This window comes from Poecilia mexicana, unplaced genomic scaffold, assembly GCF_051168715.1.
Source record: "Poecilia mexicana isolate PSO_F unplaced genomic scaffold, ASM5116871v1 scaffold_5, whole genome shotgun sequence".
Lineage (NCBI taxonomy): Eukaryota > Metazoa > Chordata > Actinopteri > Cyprinodontiformes > Poeciliidae > Poecilia > Poecilia mexicana.
The window spans coordinates 17,845,817-17,861,981 of record NW_028263374.1 but is presented as its reverse complement, the minus strand read 5'-3'; the positions used below and the strand labels follow the sequence as shown (position 1 = coordinate 17,861,981).

The 16,165-nt window shown below is 36.9% G+C and overlaps 1 protein-coding gene across 1 annotated transcript in view; it reads right to left on the bottom strand.

Annotated features, from left to right (window-relative positions):
• The window catches only part of gnai2b (guanine nucleotide binding protein (G protein), alpha inhibiting activity polypeptide 2b), a 40,946-nt gene that overhangs the window by 12,262 nt on the left and 12,519 nt on the right, over positions 1-16,165 (bottom strand). Inside the window, exon 2 of the mRNA XM_014984591.2 lies at positions 1,195-1,237. Within this exon, the coding sequence (XP_014840077.1) occupies positions 1,195-1,237 (43 nt within the window). The remainder of the gene's footprint in view (positions 1-1,194; positions 1,238-16,165) is intronic.

Here is a 16,165-nt window from a genome sequence, read left to right as displayed (position 1 = left end):
AATACATTTCACAGTTTGCGTTCTAATTAGTATTTGGTTAAAGTATAGACACAAACCTTAACTATAAATTTATGGAAGATATGTGTGGAGCAATCTGATTATACAATGTGGAGACAGCAAATAATGTGAGGGAGGGAGGAATAGATAGTGAATGGACCGGTAGATGTGCTGATGAATAAACCAACAGATGATGATGGGATGAGGAAGAAAGTCAGGAAATATTATCCTTATTGCTCAAGCAGACCAAGAAAAAACATTGAGATAAAACTGCAGAGAGTGTAGGAACCAAGCCTGAGGTTGATGTAGAAGAAGAGGTGCAGCAGTCTGGTAAACACATAAGCTGAACTGCATCATCTCTGCAGCATTCAGCTGATGCAGTACGCCGAGTCCATCCCTTGCAGCATTGTAATTGTAAGCAAAGAATAATGGAAGTGTTTGCCTTTCCACGCGCACAGACATTTCCCGTCAGATACATCAGACTGCACAACAAAGTGCTGAAAAAGCAATCTCAGATAATATTCTGTTGATTCTAAAGGGAAGCTGCTTGATGGAATAAACTGAAGTGATTAATGATGACCAGAGGTAAGTTATAATGAGATCTCATTTGTTTTAAGATGCCAGGTCTGTGGTTTTTCTAGCTCCCTACTGGCTATTTCTGTGTTTAACAGATGGATGTCATGTGTGTCTCACGTGGTGATTTATACGTGTGTCTGAATGTATTAATTAAATGATTTCAAAAACAATGGACTGTTTCCACTTGGAGCTCATAATAAGTGGATTCAATGCCTGGTTAGCCCTGAGGAATGTTAATAATTTAGTTTCCTCAGATGTGTGTGTGTTTGTGGGTTTACTGAATCCTTCACAGAAATAAGTGCTTCTCTGATTATAGACTTATCTAACAAACATAAATTCTTCAAAATGAGTACTTAGAATATTCCGGGGAATCATATTGGAGGAATCCAAATGCATCTCATCTAACAATGACATAGAACTGTAAACTATTGCTGTTCTGGTTTAAAACATTTACAATCAGAGAAGTAACTGAAAAAAGAGAAGTGGAATAGTAAAATAGTTCAATAGTTATTGATGTGGTTTGTGTTGCTGTACAGGATTCATTTCAGGTAAAAAAAATAAATAAAAAAAAGGAAGTGAGCAAAAGCAAGAAATGAAATAAAAACAGTGTTCTTAACTTACTTCATTTGCTTTACAATGGTGCTCTTTCCAGACTCCCCAGCACCTGTTGAGACATTAAAATATTAATGGTTACAAATAAATCTAAGGCCAGTGTTGTTTTTGCAAAATAATTAGAACAAAGTTCAGATGCAGCAGTGACTGTTCTGCTCTGAAAACATGAGTGACCCAGTGATGACCTGGCTCTTTTGTCCTCTGGGTTGTTTACGTTTATTTATGTTCCCATATGTGCGGACGTGAGCCACGGACACAAATGATCTTCCCCCATTAGTTCCAGTGTTTGTGTCTTAAAAAAGAAGAGTGTAGTCAACAGATAAACCATTACACAAACCAACTTAAAAATAATTACAAAAACTTATCTTTTAAATTTTACTTTTTTTTGCTGTAAATCTGTTCAGCAGCTCCATAATTTATTTTCTTGTTTTCTTATTTTATTCTGCACCTCAGTGAAATATTAACATGTTTTGTCTCTGGGAGCTACATCATGTTTTAGTTTTAATAAGCTAAAAGCTGATAAGACAGTCTTTAGTGGAAAAAACAATATTTTCAAATTAAGCTAACTATCGTTGCGACGCATAACTCATAAATGGTCTTTAAATAGATTAAATTATTTGTTGCATCTTATGATTTTTTGATTCCTTTTCTGTCTGACTTTCAGCTGTTGAGTATGACTTCAGCTCCCATGAAATAGGCAATGATACTCTTTAGCTTTTTGTTTCATTTATACGTTAAAAATTCTTTATAAACAAACGTAACAAAATTATTCGATAAATAAATGGGTTAAAAATTGAGGGTGGGAGTTCTTTGACACTTTCTAAGGACTATCAGAATCAGTTATACCGTCATCGAATTCACACTTAAACAGTTGTTTTGTTGGTCCGTAATATATTTTAATACAAATGATAAATGTTAGCTTTTCAAAACATTCTTTGTCATTTTATATTTCACAAGTAATGTATTAAAGCTAATACTTTAAACCTAGCAGATTAACTTAATGAATTATGAAGAGCAGGTTTTCTGAAATCAACCTGCTCTTCATAATTTAATATTTCAAACATCAAGTCTCCAACGTGTTTATTATTATTATTATTATTATTATTATTATTATTATTATTATTATTATTATTATTTTATTTTTATTTTTTTTTTAAATCAGAAAACTTGTTTAAATTTCCAGTTTTTCCCAGGTATGTACTTCTATCATAAATAATCAAAGACTGCCTTTGGTGATGATAAAGAAAAGAAAGTATTGTAAATGCACAAGCTGGCTTGAAAGCCGAAGTTTAAAATACTGTCCTGCGTAAAGAGAAAGTGGAGTATTACTCTCTCTGCAGAGACACACACACACAGTGAAGGTCACCTTCCTCCATGGCACAAAAATAAAACGTTTCCATTAATATTTGAAGCCTAGCAGGAGGTGAACGCTTGTAAAAAGGAAGAAAGAGATGAGGCTTCTAATCTTTCTCCCAGGGTGGTTTATGAGAATAAGACACTGTTCTACTGCTTCAGGGGGAAATTTTCTGAACCTCTATCAGATTTTACAGGTGAAAGTCAGCTTGTTGCAAATTGAAGGAATAAACGGTGCAGACTAAACATTATTGTTGTCATACATCTTTGGGCTGAAAGTCAATTATGAAACAATACCGAAAGTAAGTCAACATTATTTGGCTTTCTTAGTGTTCAAAAAGGAAACGAAAGAACTGCCAAAATGTATTTGTTGCGGTCCAAGGTATTAATACTGTGTTTGAGATTTAAGCTCAAGATTATAACTATTGTGAAAGGGAAGCTGCTGGTGTCATTATGTGAAAGGCGGACAGACATATACAGATTTCATCCAGATTAACCAAAGGTATCAGAAAATGACAGCTCCCTGCATTGTTTCTTTATTACACAGCAAGTCTAAGTGCTACACAAACACTGTGACAGAATAGAAACAATTTATGGAGCCTGTGACCTCACCCCAACCCTTCAGCCATCCATCAGCGGCTGCCTCCTGCTGCACAAATACCAGCCACTGACTTCTGCTGCCACTTTCAGAGTAAAAATGTCTGAGCTACAACCAAAGCATCCTAAACAATCCGTCTAAAACTGAAACATTGTAATTCTGACTTTTTTGTAGCAATGACCTCACAGAAAAAAATTAATTTTCAGCAAGTGCTAAAAAAAAATTAAAATATGATCAATTATTTTACTGCGAGATAAACAAAAACTGGAAGATCAATTTTTACTAATAGCCCTGAAGAATTAGATTTTTTGGGAAACAATCTCTTTGCTGATCACTTGGCCAGTTTAATTTTGAGTTAGAAATGTGCTATAGTTACATATGGGATCATTGTAATTTCATATTAAGGATGCAGTGAAAAAGGAAGATGGAAATAATTGTTATCTATGTACATGATAGTGTTAGAACTGCAGCACAGATAGTTGCTACTGGAAATTAAAACAGAAGCAGTTTTAAAAAAAGAAAAAAAGAAACGTGTCTAAAAATGTATTTTGATCCTTTTGTTGTTTCATTACTATGCGGTAAACATTTAGGGAAATATTTATCATGGTCAATGTGTTCTGTATGTCAGTGTTCATGCCAGTTATGATGTTTCTTTATTACTATTGGTTAACATCCACCATGAGAAAATGTCTAAGTGCCAAGAGTCACATCCTGCCAGGGTTTGTAAGAGGACAAGACCGTATAAAGCTAGACCGATGGATATTTGCTAAATAAAAGCTAAATGTTAATATCCGTAGTCAAAAACACCACTGCTGAATTTGTATGTAGCTCTCCAGGGAAAGGTTTATTTTCTGCATGTCTGATTTGAACAGGAACAAGGGGAAAAGACAAGTCTGCATGTCTTTGGCCAAGAAAAGGATTGTTTTTTTTTGGATAGCCCATGTTAAACATGTAATATTTAATCTACCTATAATTGGTCAACATTATTGACAATTATACAACAATTGCTAACCATTGCAACTGAAGGCTTTATGGGATCACCAGTAAATTCTGAACTATCTGTATTCCTCTTAACACCTAACATTACAAGCAGTCTTAAAGGTGATAATCTGCGTTGGCTGTTTCTTTATTAAAGCAAAAACAAACAGTGTCAACATTAATTGATCACAGTGGGGCACAACACAACAACTCTCATCTTCATATGAGATAGGGACACCAACAGTCAACAAAGCTTCATTATGAGGGGACATAAAAATGTTGAAGTATATTCTAGCACTGAGGGGTATAATTATGGCTCTATAAGACCATAAAACGATTGCTGATATAATTGATATTAAGACGTATTCACATAGAGCTAAATAAAATACACAAATATCTGTTTTGCGTAGAACATTAAATGAGTTTGATTAGAAATGCCACATGGAGACTGGGATTTGGTACGCAGTGGGGGCAAGTCAGTTACACACGCATCTATTTGCAGACCTTAAAACTTTGACTTTTTATTGTTGGCACAGCAAACTCTGGATTGCTTTGTGATGGGGATACGACAACACCACTTCCATTTCCTGCTTCATTAACCACAACTATCTTACCCGTGTTGTTTTCCAGTGAGTGTCAAAAAAAAGAGGAACAGTGATAAGAAAATCCAAGTTGGTGGAGAAAAGAAAAACCATAACTTGCTTTTCTTTCTCTCACTAGCCATGATGGGCGTTTGGCAGCTCTCTCAGTTGCGTACTTCTGATGCCACAGAGTCTGCTCAATAAGTGGACGACATGTCCTGATATCGAGCAAATACATTTCCACCCATCCTTTCAGAGTACATACCAATGAGAGCGAGCTTAACACAAACACACAAACAAAAAGGATATTTGTCTTTTTGGTTGCCAAAACCTCTCTGGTTTTATATAATAATTATATAATTGTTTGACACAGGTGGACATTTTTTTTTTTAAGGATGGTATGTATTTTCCTGGCACATAGTGCCATTTATAGCACAATCAAGTAACCATTTTACCTTCAGTTGTTATAAAAATGTTGTATTTATCAAACATTTGACGCCTTGATAATGGCCTTCTGTCTCTTTAAGAAGCTCCTACTCTTTCGGATACTCCACCCTCAGGACGTCATCACAATATATCTACTCAAAATGTCATTGACAACCACTAGAGGTTGGAGTCCTTGTCAAACGGTGTTTTTGACTAAAGTCCCAGAGGGTTAGAGCCCCGGTTAAACAATGTTTAACTGAAGTCCTAAAAGGGGCGCTGGTTTTAATGTTTTTATCTTTTTTAATCTTTTTTTCAAAATCTCTCTCTTTCTCACTGTTTATTCAATGTCACATGCTGTTTTTATTTTAATTATGTAAAGCACTTTGAAATGCCTTGCTGCTGAAATGTGCTATACAAATAAAATTTGGTTGATTGATTGATAGGAGTTTATCCAATAAGCTCAGCAGACACACAGTTTCAACAGGTGTTTGCTAATTGCTGCTGCCGCTAGTCTAGTGGAGCAGTATGCAGGAGGCACAGGAGAGGGGTGCAGTTTCAAGCAGAGGCTTTGTGGAAATACGCAGTGCTTTGTATGAGCAGGCGTTTTAAGCATCCCTCGATGGCTGCCACAGAAGATTCAAGGATTTCTCAATCATGAATGAGAGAATCAAAGCAACACTCCAGGTATTATTTTGATGGTGAAATAACATCATAACATAATATAAAGCTAAAAAAAAAAAAAAATGTCAATCTTACCTAATACCTCTCCGTTTAACACTACAACACCCTCACAGCTGGACCTGCAATTAGTCGATGTCTGATGAACATGGAGTCTAACTGCTCACTCACTGCATGCCCACAGGGAGGGGTTTATATTGGGCCGGATGTCTGCTTCTTCGTGTTCAAATCACAATCTGTCGGGGGTGGATGTGGATCTGAACTGACATAGGTTGGACGGTGAAACCTGGTGTTCAAATCTAACAGTTTGAGTGTTATTAATTAGCACGCAGCGGCATGCAATGCACATCCTCCGTTTGGTCACTGTGACTAAGCAAAGGTGGGCAATAACACCATGAGAGAAATATCCTTTCATCATGAGCTAAAGCATCACATGCTGACTTTTCTTTTGATACAGAGTTCAGTACTGGAGGTGTGATGTTATGCAAAGTGAGACTCATGTTTCAGACATTACCCTGAGTCTGTAAGTTACCAATTACCACAGTGATGAAAACAAAATGATGCACAATGGAAATCATATATTAAATGTAAAAAAAAATAAATAAAAAAATGCCTCTTTTCAGGAATCATATCAAGCATCTGGGGATTAAATATACATAAAGTCTTTAATGGTTGAATCATGTCAGATTACAAAACGTGGGTGAAAAAGGTCTCTACATTTTGGTTTTGCTTACAAGAAAGACAGATTTGGTTGCTTATAAATATTTCCGCCCATGAAAAGGTGAACAGTAATAGTGTGGAAACTAAAGGAGCCCAATTCATCACTCTGCCAAGCTATGGGTATTGTGCTTGTTAATCAGCCAACTGGAGCAAATAGCACAAGGCTAATTGAGCAGCTAATACCAACTGGTTGCACTGCCAGTATTATTCAAAAAGGAGCAGAACTGCAAACAAAGGGGGTTATATTTAATGTAATTAGACCCTGGAAACAACTCAGAATTTCAGTAAGTCTGTATCCTATATTGTTACTGACCTAATAGTCAATGTATGATAATCAGAATAACCAAATAGCGTTGGTGTTAGCTCTCTCTAAAATAGGAGGCAACAGGACTTCTTGAAAATATTTCACCTCTCATCCAAAAAACTTCTTCCATTTTGCAGCTGAGTTATGAGTAGCAACCAGTACTTTTATTCGAGTGTCGAACCGAAGAAATGCTTTGCATAAAAGGGTCCAAGACAAATGAATTTCTATTTTAGCACCAGAAATAATATAATATAATATAATAATGTAAATGAAGTATGATTAATTTTACTATAGCATTCACACACAAAAATAATAAATTGATAATCAGGATCAGGAGCATCTTACTGTCCCTGATCAGTGATCAGATGAAATGTGTTGGATTGTTTCTGCAACAGTGGGAATAACTATCATTTTTCTGGCATTATGTCATGTTACACTGTACAGACTCAAGTCAAGCTACAACTACTCTTAAAAATGAAGTTTTTAAGGCGTTTCCTGTAAGCTGTTCTGGAAAACTTAATTGTTCATAAAAGTTAGTTTAGGAATTATGACATAATTACAAAAAGACAAATAATTGTCTTTTTGTACTGCTGGCATAAAGTATGAGAAGTCAGACTTTACGTCTGTTCAAATTTCCTCTCCCCCTTTTGAAAGCAGGAAAAGTACAACTGCTCATACAAACACTGACCAAAACACACATTTAAGATGATCCACTGTGGCACACTTACAGCTCCCATAGACATCGAAATAAAAAGACTCATTAAGTATAAGCAGTATTAAATTCAAGTGGCTGTGTCTCAGGCTGAGAAGCCAGGACAGGGAGAGATAATGCCACGCTTTTTCTGGCTTCTGCATGCTGCTGGTGCTCAAGGGAAGAAGCACCAGTTCTTTAGAAAGGAAGTGGGAAACCTCCTGGCAAAGTGTCTCTTTGGATAAAAGGAAGAAACTGCGTGACTGAATGTCATTGAAGGATATCTAGGCCTACACGAAACCCAAAACGCCACCGGAGCAGGGGGTGGGTAGAATCCATTATGATCAGGTGACTTCCTGAGGTCTGCATTTGGTTCATGCGCTTTAATTACAAGTCTCAAGCAAGGACAGGCCACATTATAAATTGGCTGAGAATAGCAGTGTGCAATTGGGAGAAGATGCAAATCGTTTTGGTGCAGTTTGGAGGGCACAGATTCCCTTTGGAAAAGCTGAGCACTTCATATTAACTGTGTGTGGTGCGAACATGCAGGCCAACTAGAATCCTGCATATATTAAGAAACCCCCAACTATAAATCCCATGCAGGAAAGACGCTGAAAACTGTGTGAAGGAAATGCAACGTTGATTCCAGCTTCCTCCGGTCAGGTTGGCGTACCCGTGAGGCACTTAACCCTAAATTGCCCTTGGGTGAGTGTATCAGTGTATTAAATATGTGCAGGTTGTGAGTCTAAACGGATGAACGTGTCTGTAGTGTCAGGCACCTCGAGTTCAATTCAGTTTAACTCAGTTTATTGGTATAGCGTCAATTCACAATAAATGTCATTACAAGACGCTACACAAAAAAAAGTCTTTGCAATTCAATCACACATTCATTCGAAATGATTATCAGACAGTGCATTAAGCTCAGTTCATTATTCAGATTAGTATAAAAAGCTTTTTACTTAAGGAAACCCAGCAGATTGCATCAGGCAATTGACTTGCAGCGTTCACTCCTCCTTGATGAGCATGTAGCATACAATCACTTGCATTGACTTTACACCCATCCTTCATGCATGTAAAAACAGTGGAGAAGAAAAAAAAAAACATCCGTTTAACAGGAAGAAACCACCAACAGAACCTGGCTCCACTTTCAGGTAAATTCAGTCCATTTACCTTTTTCTGCCTTGTAGCTATAAACCACAATTGATCATCTGTTTAGGAGAACAGGCAACATCACATTCTAAACATAAGGGAGCGATTGCTATGAAATGTGATTTTAATGCTGTAAGACAAAATGATGAAGAAGTTAATCAGTCTCATGTTTTATTTAGCATGATTTGGGAGGTGTTTGAATTCCAGATCATATTAGAATCTGTGATTTCCAAAATGTTAAAGATATTTTGAAACTGATCAAGTTAGAAAAGTTAGAATACACCAAAGATAGGACAGCACAACTTTGCAGCACACAACCTTCCTGTCATCGTATTATGTCTCCTCCTCTAGAACTTTATTACAGCCTAAATGAACTGCAAATATGACTTAAGATGTAGTAGAAAACAATTTCCCCTTACAATCTTACTTTGCTTTAAAACATCTAATTAATAGTGAAGGTAGTTAACTTTGAGATGCTTCACTCAGTAACGCCACACACACCAACGTTCAGATGTCTGAGTGCATTAAAATGGTCGTAAATTGCATTTTAGAAGCAACATTCCGAACCTAATTAAAACACTTTATCTTATCAAGTTGTGTATGTTTGTCAATTTTTCACACTTCTAGCACAGGTTTACAATTTGTTTAGACATGTGCATGCAACACAGGGCTGTGATTCTTATGTTTGCGTGCCTACATGTCAGTAGATGTGCACGAGACACAATGCACATGCTGCCACACAAGAGCAAGGAGACTTGCCACTGCAGAAGTGAAAGTGCAGCATCAGCAAATGTCTGGAGCCAGACTATGTTGTGTTTCTGTTGGCAGTTTAAAAAGTCAGCAGTAATGTTTTGGTCCAAGTCTGAGCACACAACACCAGTTTTAGAGTAGACGTTATTGCTTTAAGTTGTGTTAAGTTAAAACAGTTTAGTTTATTAGTTTGTTCTTACAGTGATCCACACATTACATGATTACAGACAGTTTTTGGAAATTAATTAAAAACAAGCCAATAAAAAAAAAAGAGAGGGAAGACAACATGACAGAATATGTAGCAGCTTTTGTGACAATTAAGTTTGGTTTGGTAATAAGGTGGTACGAGACAAAGCCTTGGAACGAGGGACATTGAATAGAAATTACTTCTCTGTAACCGTTTCAATAGGGTTCACCAATGTGCAGCAAAACTATAAAACATGAAGGTAATCTGGAGAGCAGCTTGTTTTAATTACAGGTTCAGTGTGGTTCGAAAACTCCAACTAAAACAAAAAAAAGAGAGAGAACAAAAACTCATTAGCAAATAAACTACTTTTCCAGTTGAATACTGTCCCTTTAGGAACGGTGTTTCATATGTCTGTGTCACACATACACACACACGCACACACACGCACACACACACACACACACACACACACACACACACACACAACAGCTCTTCAGTAGCATAGCCTTTGCAGAAACATTTTGCTTTGAACAGCATGTAAGCCCGTTACCACATTTCGGCATGTGCCAACGTCATAGGCCACCTATTGTCTGAGCAAATGCCACGGAAAGATGACTCACTATCCTGGCTGTGGCACGATTCCTCCTTCTCTAATCCCAGCTCACTGCCCGCAACTGTTGGTGTCACGACTGTTCCCATTCACTTGACTATTTCAACCATTTACAGAACAGCCTCTTCGGGGCGTTGATGACACTGAATAGAAAACACAAAAAAACACGTACGCTCTTACTATTTCAGGCCTTATTGAAAAGCAACCGTCGTAAATCTCGGAGTGCAGACAAGCCGCTGTGCCTTTTTATAGCCAAGTGATCAAGCAAAATATAGTGAGTGTCAGTAGTGGCAAACGGCACGCATGTGAATGTACCTGTGAGTCCATATATGTTGCTCAAGGTCTCGAGGTTTTAAAAACCTCTGGAATGTTCCTCTCACCTAGCAACCCCAGCTTAAGCCGTTACCTAGCAACCCAAGCGGAGCTCCAGAAGGTTTGGTCAGCTCGTTTGAATGTAGCACCAATATCCAGAGGAACATTTTCTTCCACAAGTTTTCTGGACTTAGTATCTAGTGAAAACTGTTTCAAGGTATCCCCTTACTATGACAAAAAATGTATGCAAATTGATTGTTTAGTTGTTATTTATAACATCAAAATGCAACAATTGCCACTGCTCAACAAACCTTTTCACAATTTGATATTTTGTACACTGCTATTAAATACAAAAAGGGGTTTTCAACAGGTGGTAAAAGAAAACTTTCAAAAATAATCTAGTGTTATCTGAAAATATAACCACCATTAATGCTAACTCATGGGTTGACTGATGTGTAACCATCCTTGGGCCTGACCACTGCACTGCCAGACTCAAGAAGTCCCTTAAATAGAACATGATGTAGGCTGAAATACCTCAAAAAGCAGCAGATCACCTCCTGATCTAAAGAAAGTCACTTGAATGTCAGAACATATTTCTAAGGCTGTAAGAATGCAACAAATCACAATAATAGCCCTTACAGAGGTGTAATTTTCATTAATGGTTGGCCAACCAAGATAACCCCAAGATAGCATTAGTTATTCATCTTTAATGACACAAAGAAAATCCAGAACAAAACATTTAAAGCGCTGCAGACCTCACGAGAGAGAGAGAAGGTCAGAGTTCCAGATTAAACAATAAGACAGAAATTGTATTATCCATGGGAGACATCCAAATAGGAAACCGCTGAGGAGGACCGCCTCACACGTCCAAAAAGTCCCATCTTAATGATCCCCAAGAGTTTTGGGAAAATATTAAAACAGTTTGGAGGGTATGAATGTTGCAAAACTGTCATACTGTGATTGTCTAGTCAAAAAACACCAGACTGAACTGAAAGAACTATCTAGGTATAAAAGCATAAATACTTTCTTTAGTCACAGGAATAAATCCGAAACTGTGTTGTTGTTGTTGTTGTTGTTGTTGTTTTTTAATTAATTCTTCTTATAAATGGAGCTGATTTCCTTCTGACCATTCACTCACTTACTCTCTTCCTGCAGTCATCCCTCCATTATAGCAGACCTAAGCTCAAGCCTTTCTCTCTGCTCCTCTTTCTTCCCGACTCCCCACCGCCTCGGTTTCTGAAGAACAGAACTCTAATTGCCTTAACGTACAACAGCAAGCTGGATGCGGTGGTGCCTGTTTACAGAACAAAAAAATTGTGAATCCTTCAGGCAGCCATGCAGCCACCTCCCACTCAATAGCACCCAAAACCCTTTTCACATGCAGGATGGATAATAATGGAGGAATTTTTACATTGCTGGATACAGTATGCTACTGCCTAGAGTGGGAAAGTAGGTCATCAGCCTTGCAGGGAGCAGTGAAGCTTCGCTGCCTCTCTTGCAAGGTTGGATGCCTGCTGAACTGATGGCAACCTAAACCAATCACAGAGAGGCAAATGAAACAAGAACACAATGTAGATTTAGAATGAGTAGAAAGGAAACTATGTTCAGCTGTATTCTCGTAAACAGAAATTAAAAACAGCACACTGTTAGAGCAAGACGTGCTTTATAAAAGGCAGCGGCTTAGACATTGTATAACATTATATAGACTGCAATTTATCATTGCTAGGTGAAGCAGCACTAAGTCCAGATGAGTTGCTTCATTATTGTCTCCTAATAACACAAACAAGCACTTCTTTACATTTAATCCCTTTAGAAGTCAGCACATCCTTCAGCACCATTGATCATCCAGTTTTAAATCAAAGCCCCTAAGCCGCATGTCTGTGTTCCCAGAACGCCTCTTGACTGTTTTAATACCTTTTTCCCGCTAAATTACGTCTTCCTCACCACTGACAACACATCCTCCTCTTTAGCAAACGCGACACGCACTCTGTAAAAAGGTGCTGCTGCTCTTCTAATGTGCTCTCTACCTGTCTCTCTTGTTGGGGTGCAAAGCACAAGCAAAACGCTTGATTTATTTTCTGAACTTGTGACGCCTGAATGTACCAATCGTCAAGCCAGCCTCAAGATTTAAATAGGAAAACCTCATGGAACTGCATCAATACATTTTTTTTTGTTAAGTCTGAAGAAAAAAAGACAAACATGCATTTTAGCTCGTTTAAAAGTAGTTGGCGCATTTGTTGGTATATTTTCTAAAGCAATTTGTCTTTTGGGATGAGCTTACATGAGTCCAACACAATAGCTCTTTTCCTATTTGGTCTTCTGTGAAAACTGACTACTCCCTCAGATATACAGCGACATTTGCTTTCACATTTTTGTCATTAGACTGTACCAGAATGGAGCAATGCAGCACAAAAAGCAATTTTCAAGGTGACATGGAGGACATTAAAAGTCTCCACCAGAAACCGAAGGTAGAATAATATTGTACAACATTCATTTTCAGTAAACATTTGGGCCTAATGCATCAAAAAGAAAGAAAAAAAAGATTTTAAAATGTTCTAGATTTTACAGGTGACATCTTCGCAATTAATGCCTTGGAGGACAATGGCTCTTTGGTGCACAGAACAAATGAGATTACATCAAAACAAGAAGTAAGCTGTGAAGCATAATTTGAAATAAAAAAAGAGGCAGAAATCCCCCTAAATTGCTTTCGGACACTGACCTAAGAGTTTCCTAATCTTTTTCTCAAATTTACTGATGCATTCCTGTGCCTATGTTACCTTTAGGAAATGCTGCAGCACAAAGTCAATCTCTAAAATGTGGGTCAAACTGGATCTGGATGAAAAAGCTCCCTATAAAACTCCTAAATAAACAAGAGATTTAAAAAAAGACATTAAAATAAAAGGATTTAGCCTGCTGATCTGTTTTCCAATAAAGCCATGCATTATGAAAGAACTGACATAGTCAAGCAGATTAGATGGGTACAAAAATAGGAACAACTTTTTCTTTGATCTCTGTAATATGTCTGGTTGAACTCAAGTCTTTCCTGGAGGGTAATTTTTGCAGTTTTTTGTGTTTTTTCTGGATAAGTAGGACACTCCCAGCAGAGCTGATTCCAGATCTTATAGGAGACGGGCTATTAGAAGTGTCATGTACCATTCAGAAAACTAATCAGATAAGTAATTCAGAAGGAAATCAATGTGTACTCAGCTTTCCCAAAGACCCTCTTAATTACACTAATGAAGTGAAAGCATATCGATTGTTGGTTACAGCACTCGACATGTGCAAGCTCTTTAAATAAATGGTCAAAATGATGTTATAATTAGGTTTTAGCAGATGATAAAAAAAACACTAAGGCTTTCATTTGCCATGAGATTTCTGATAAATAGGAGCTTTCTGAATCTGTTAAAGCGACGGCCATCGGTCACTTTAACGCGTGCGACTCTTTTTTTCAGCAACACTTGGGTGTGACAAAACAATTTGAGGTTTAACTCTAATTGAGTGATCTATCAAGTGAGATCCATCATCACAGTTCTTGTGGTGTTAAATTTTCTAAAATGCTACCCGACAGTACTCTATAAGATCTACAGAGAGGATCAGGCCTGACCTTCCCTCCACCCAAGGCTAGGGTCAGGAAAAGGGCAGCTGATGTCTCTGCAGACCCCACACATCCTGTAAAGAACCTGGTAAGACTTTTATCTTCAGGTTGGTGCAACAGAACACTATTTTTCAACAAGCAGTCATCACAGAGACGGTTTCTTTCCCCGGGCCGTCTCTCTGACGAACTCTTATGTCAGAGTATTACTCTGACATAAGTATTATTCTGTAATGTCAGAATCCATCCATACTTATTTGTATGGACAGACAAGTAATAGCAGTGGTGCATGGGAGCAGCTAACATTTCTGAGTAATTGTGTTAATTTATTTACAGTAACGAGGATAGTTTGTATAAACTTGAGAGAAAAAAAACAAACATTTTGATTTATTAGGATTAACCATTATTTCTAATTTGTAGTTTCCTCAGAATGCAAAAACATTGCTGCATATAAAAACTATACAGCTTGCTACGTAATTTAGCTAAACTAAGAAGTTTGCTTCTGATAAAAGACATGCATTTCTCAAATCAATAAATTAAAAAGTCTTAATTATGGGGAAAATAATTATCTGCTTATATTTGCATACAATTTTAAATATATAACGATAAGATGTATTTATACTTCTCAATTTGGAATGTCCTCATTTCTTGCAACAAAATCCATGAAATATTTTCACTAAACAGTATTAATACAAATCTTTTCATATATTTTTACACTAGAAATTATTAAGGTGTTACTTGTTTACTGTGTGTTTTTAGTTATTTTGTTGAGCACCGTTTTGTTGCTCTTACCTATTTTAGCTGTGGTCCACTACTGGTTCTGCTGAGGAGCTTAATAAATAGAAATGGATTGGAGTTAAAATTTCACTTATTCTGAAATTGCTCTCACGTAATTCATGATGTGACAACTGAAGCGTCCCACATGTTGGCTCACTGAAAAGTCATTCTTCATGCATCAAACCACCACAGCTGGTGTTTACCTTGCAATAATTCTGCTTTCTCTCACACCTCTCTATGCTTCTGCTTATATTTTCTCCACACATACTTTCAAAATGATGAGGTGTCAGAAGCGCTGGGCATTGGCTGCAGCCTTTGAAGGACCATAAAACCATTCAGTAGTTTATTATATTGCTTCTCATTGGAGAGTAAATTTTTGAAAGTGCTGACTTATATAAGTACAAAATCTGCTACTGCAAAAGCAACACTGGGTGATTTAGTGGGGTGAATTTTAAAGACAGGTGCCAGATGATGGCAGGAACACTTTAAAAGACCAACAATGTGGTTTAAAAAGAAAATGTCTGTCATATTTTAAACCAGACATAATATGCTCTGCATATTCCTGCTGAGTGGGAAAAGATGACTTCAGATCTAATCATTTCAATCTGCCACCATAATGCTTGTGCAATAGCAGCTGGTTCATTATAAATGCGTTGATTGCTGATAATGGAGAGAAATAATCAACTACCTGAAAATGATGTCCATATGTTGACCTCTAAAAATTAAACTTTTGCAAAAGCTCAAAGTGGCCACAATGACATGAAACAAACTCTTTGAATTGACTCATGCAGATTTGTGAAAAGAATGTGACATCTTATTAACTCTAGTGTGTTTTTCTCTCATATTTTGGACACTAAGAAATATGATTTTAATCATAATGAAAAATTAAAGACATTTAAACAATAAAAAAAATTAAGATTTTTTTTTTTTTTTTTTTACATTTTTGGTAAACTGTAAAAAAATTTCTGAGGATAATTTCGTACAATGTGACATTTTTCCCCACTTAAACTGTCTAAAATTATTTTAGATGATTTGAACATGATGAGAAGATCCTTAGTAGGTTTGCTCTGTTTAAGCCTCAGACTTTAACTTGGTGTGTTCCTGCCTGTTAAAGGGTGTCCTATTTTTTCTCTGTTAGAATATACATGTGTTTATATCTTGTTAAAGAGAAAGGTTAGCATTAAAACTAAATTATATGTGCTTTATGTTGTTCACAGATAACCTTTGTGGACATACTGTAGGAACAAAGATGCTGCAGTAGCTTTTATCGGGCA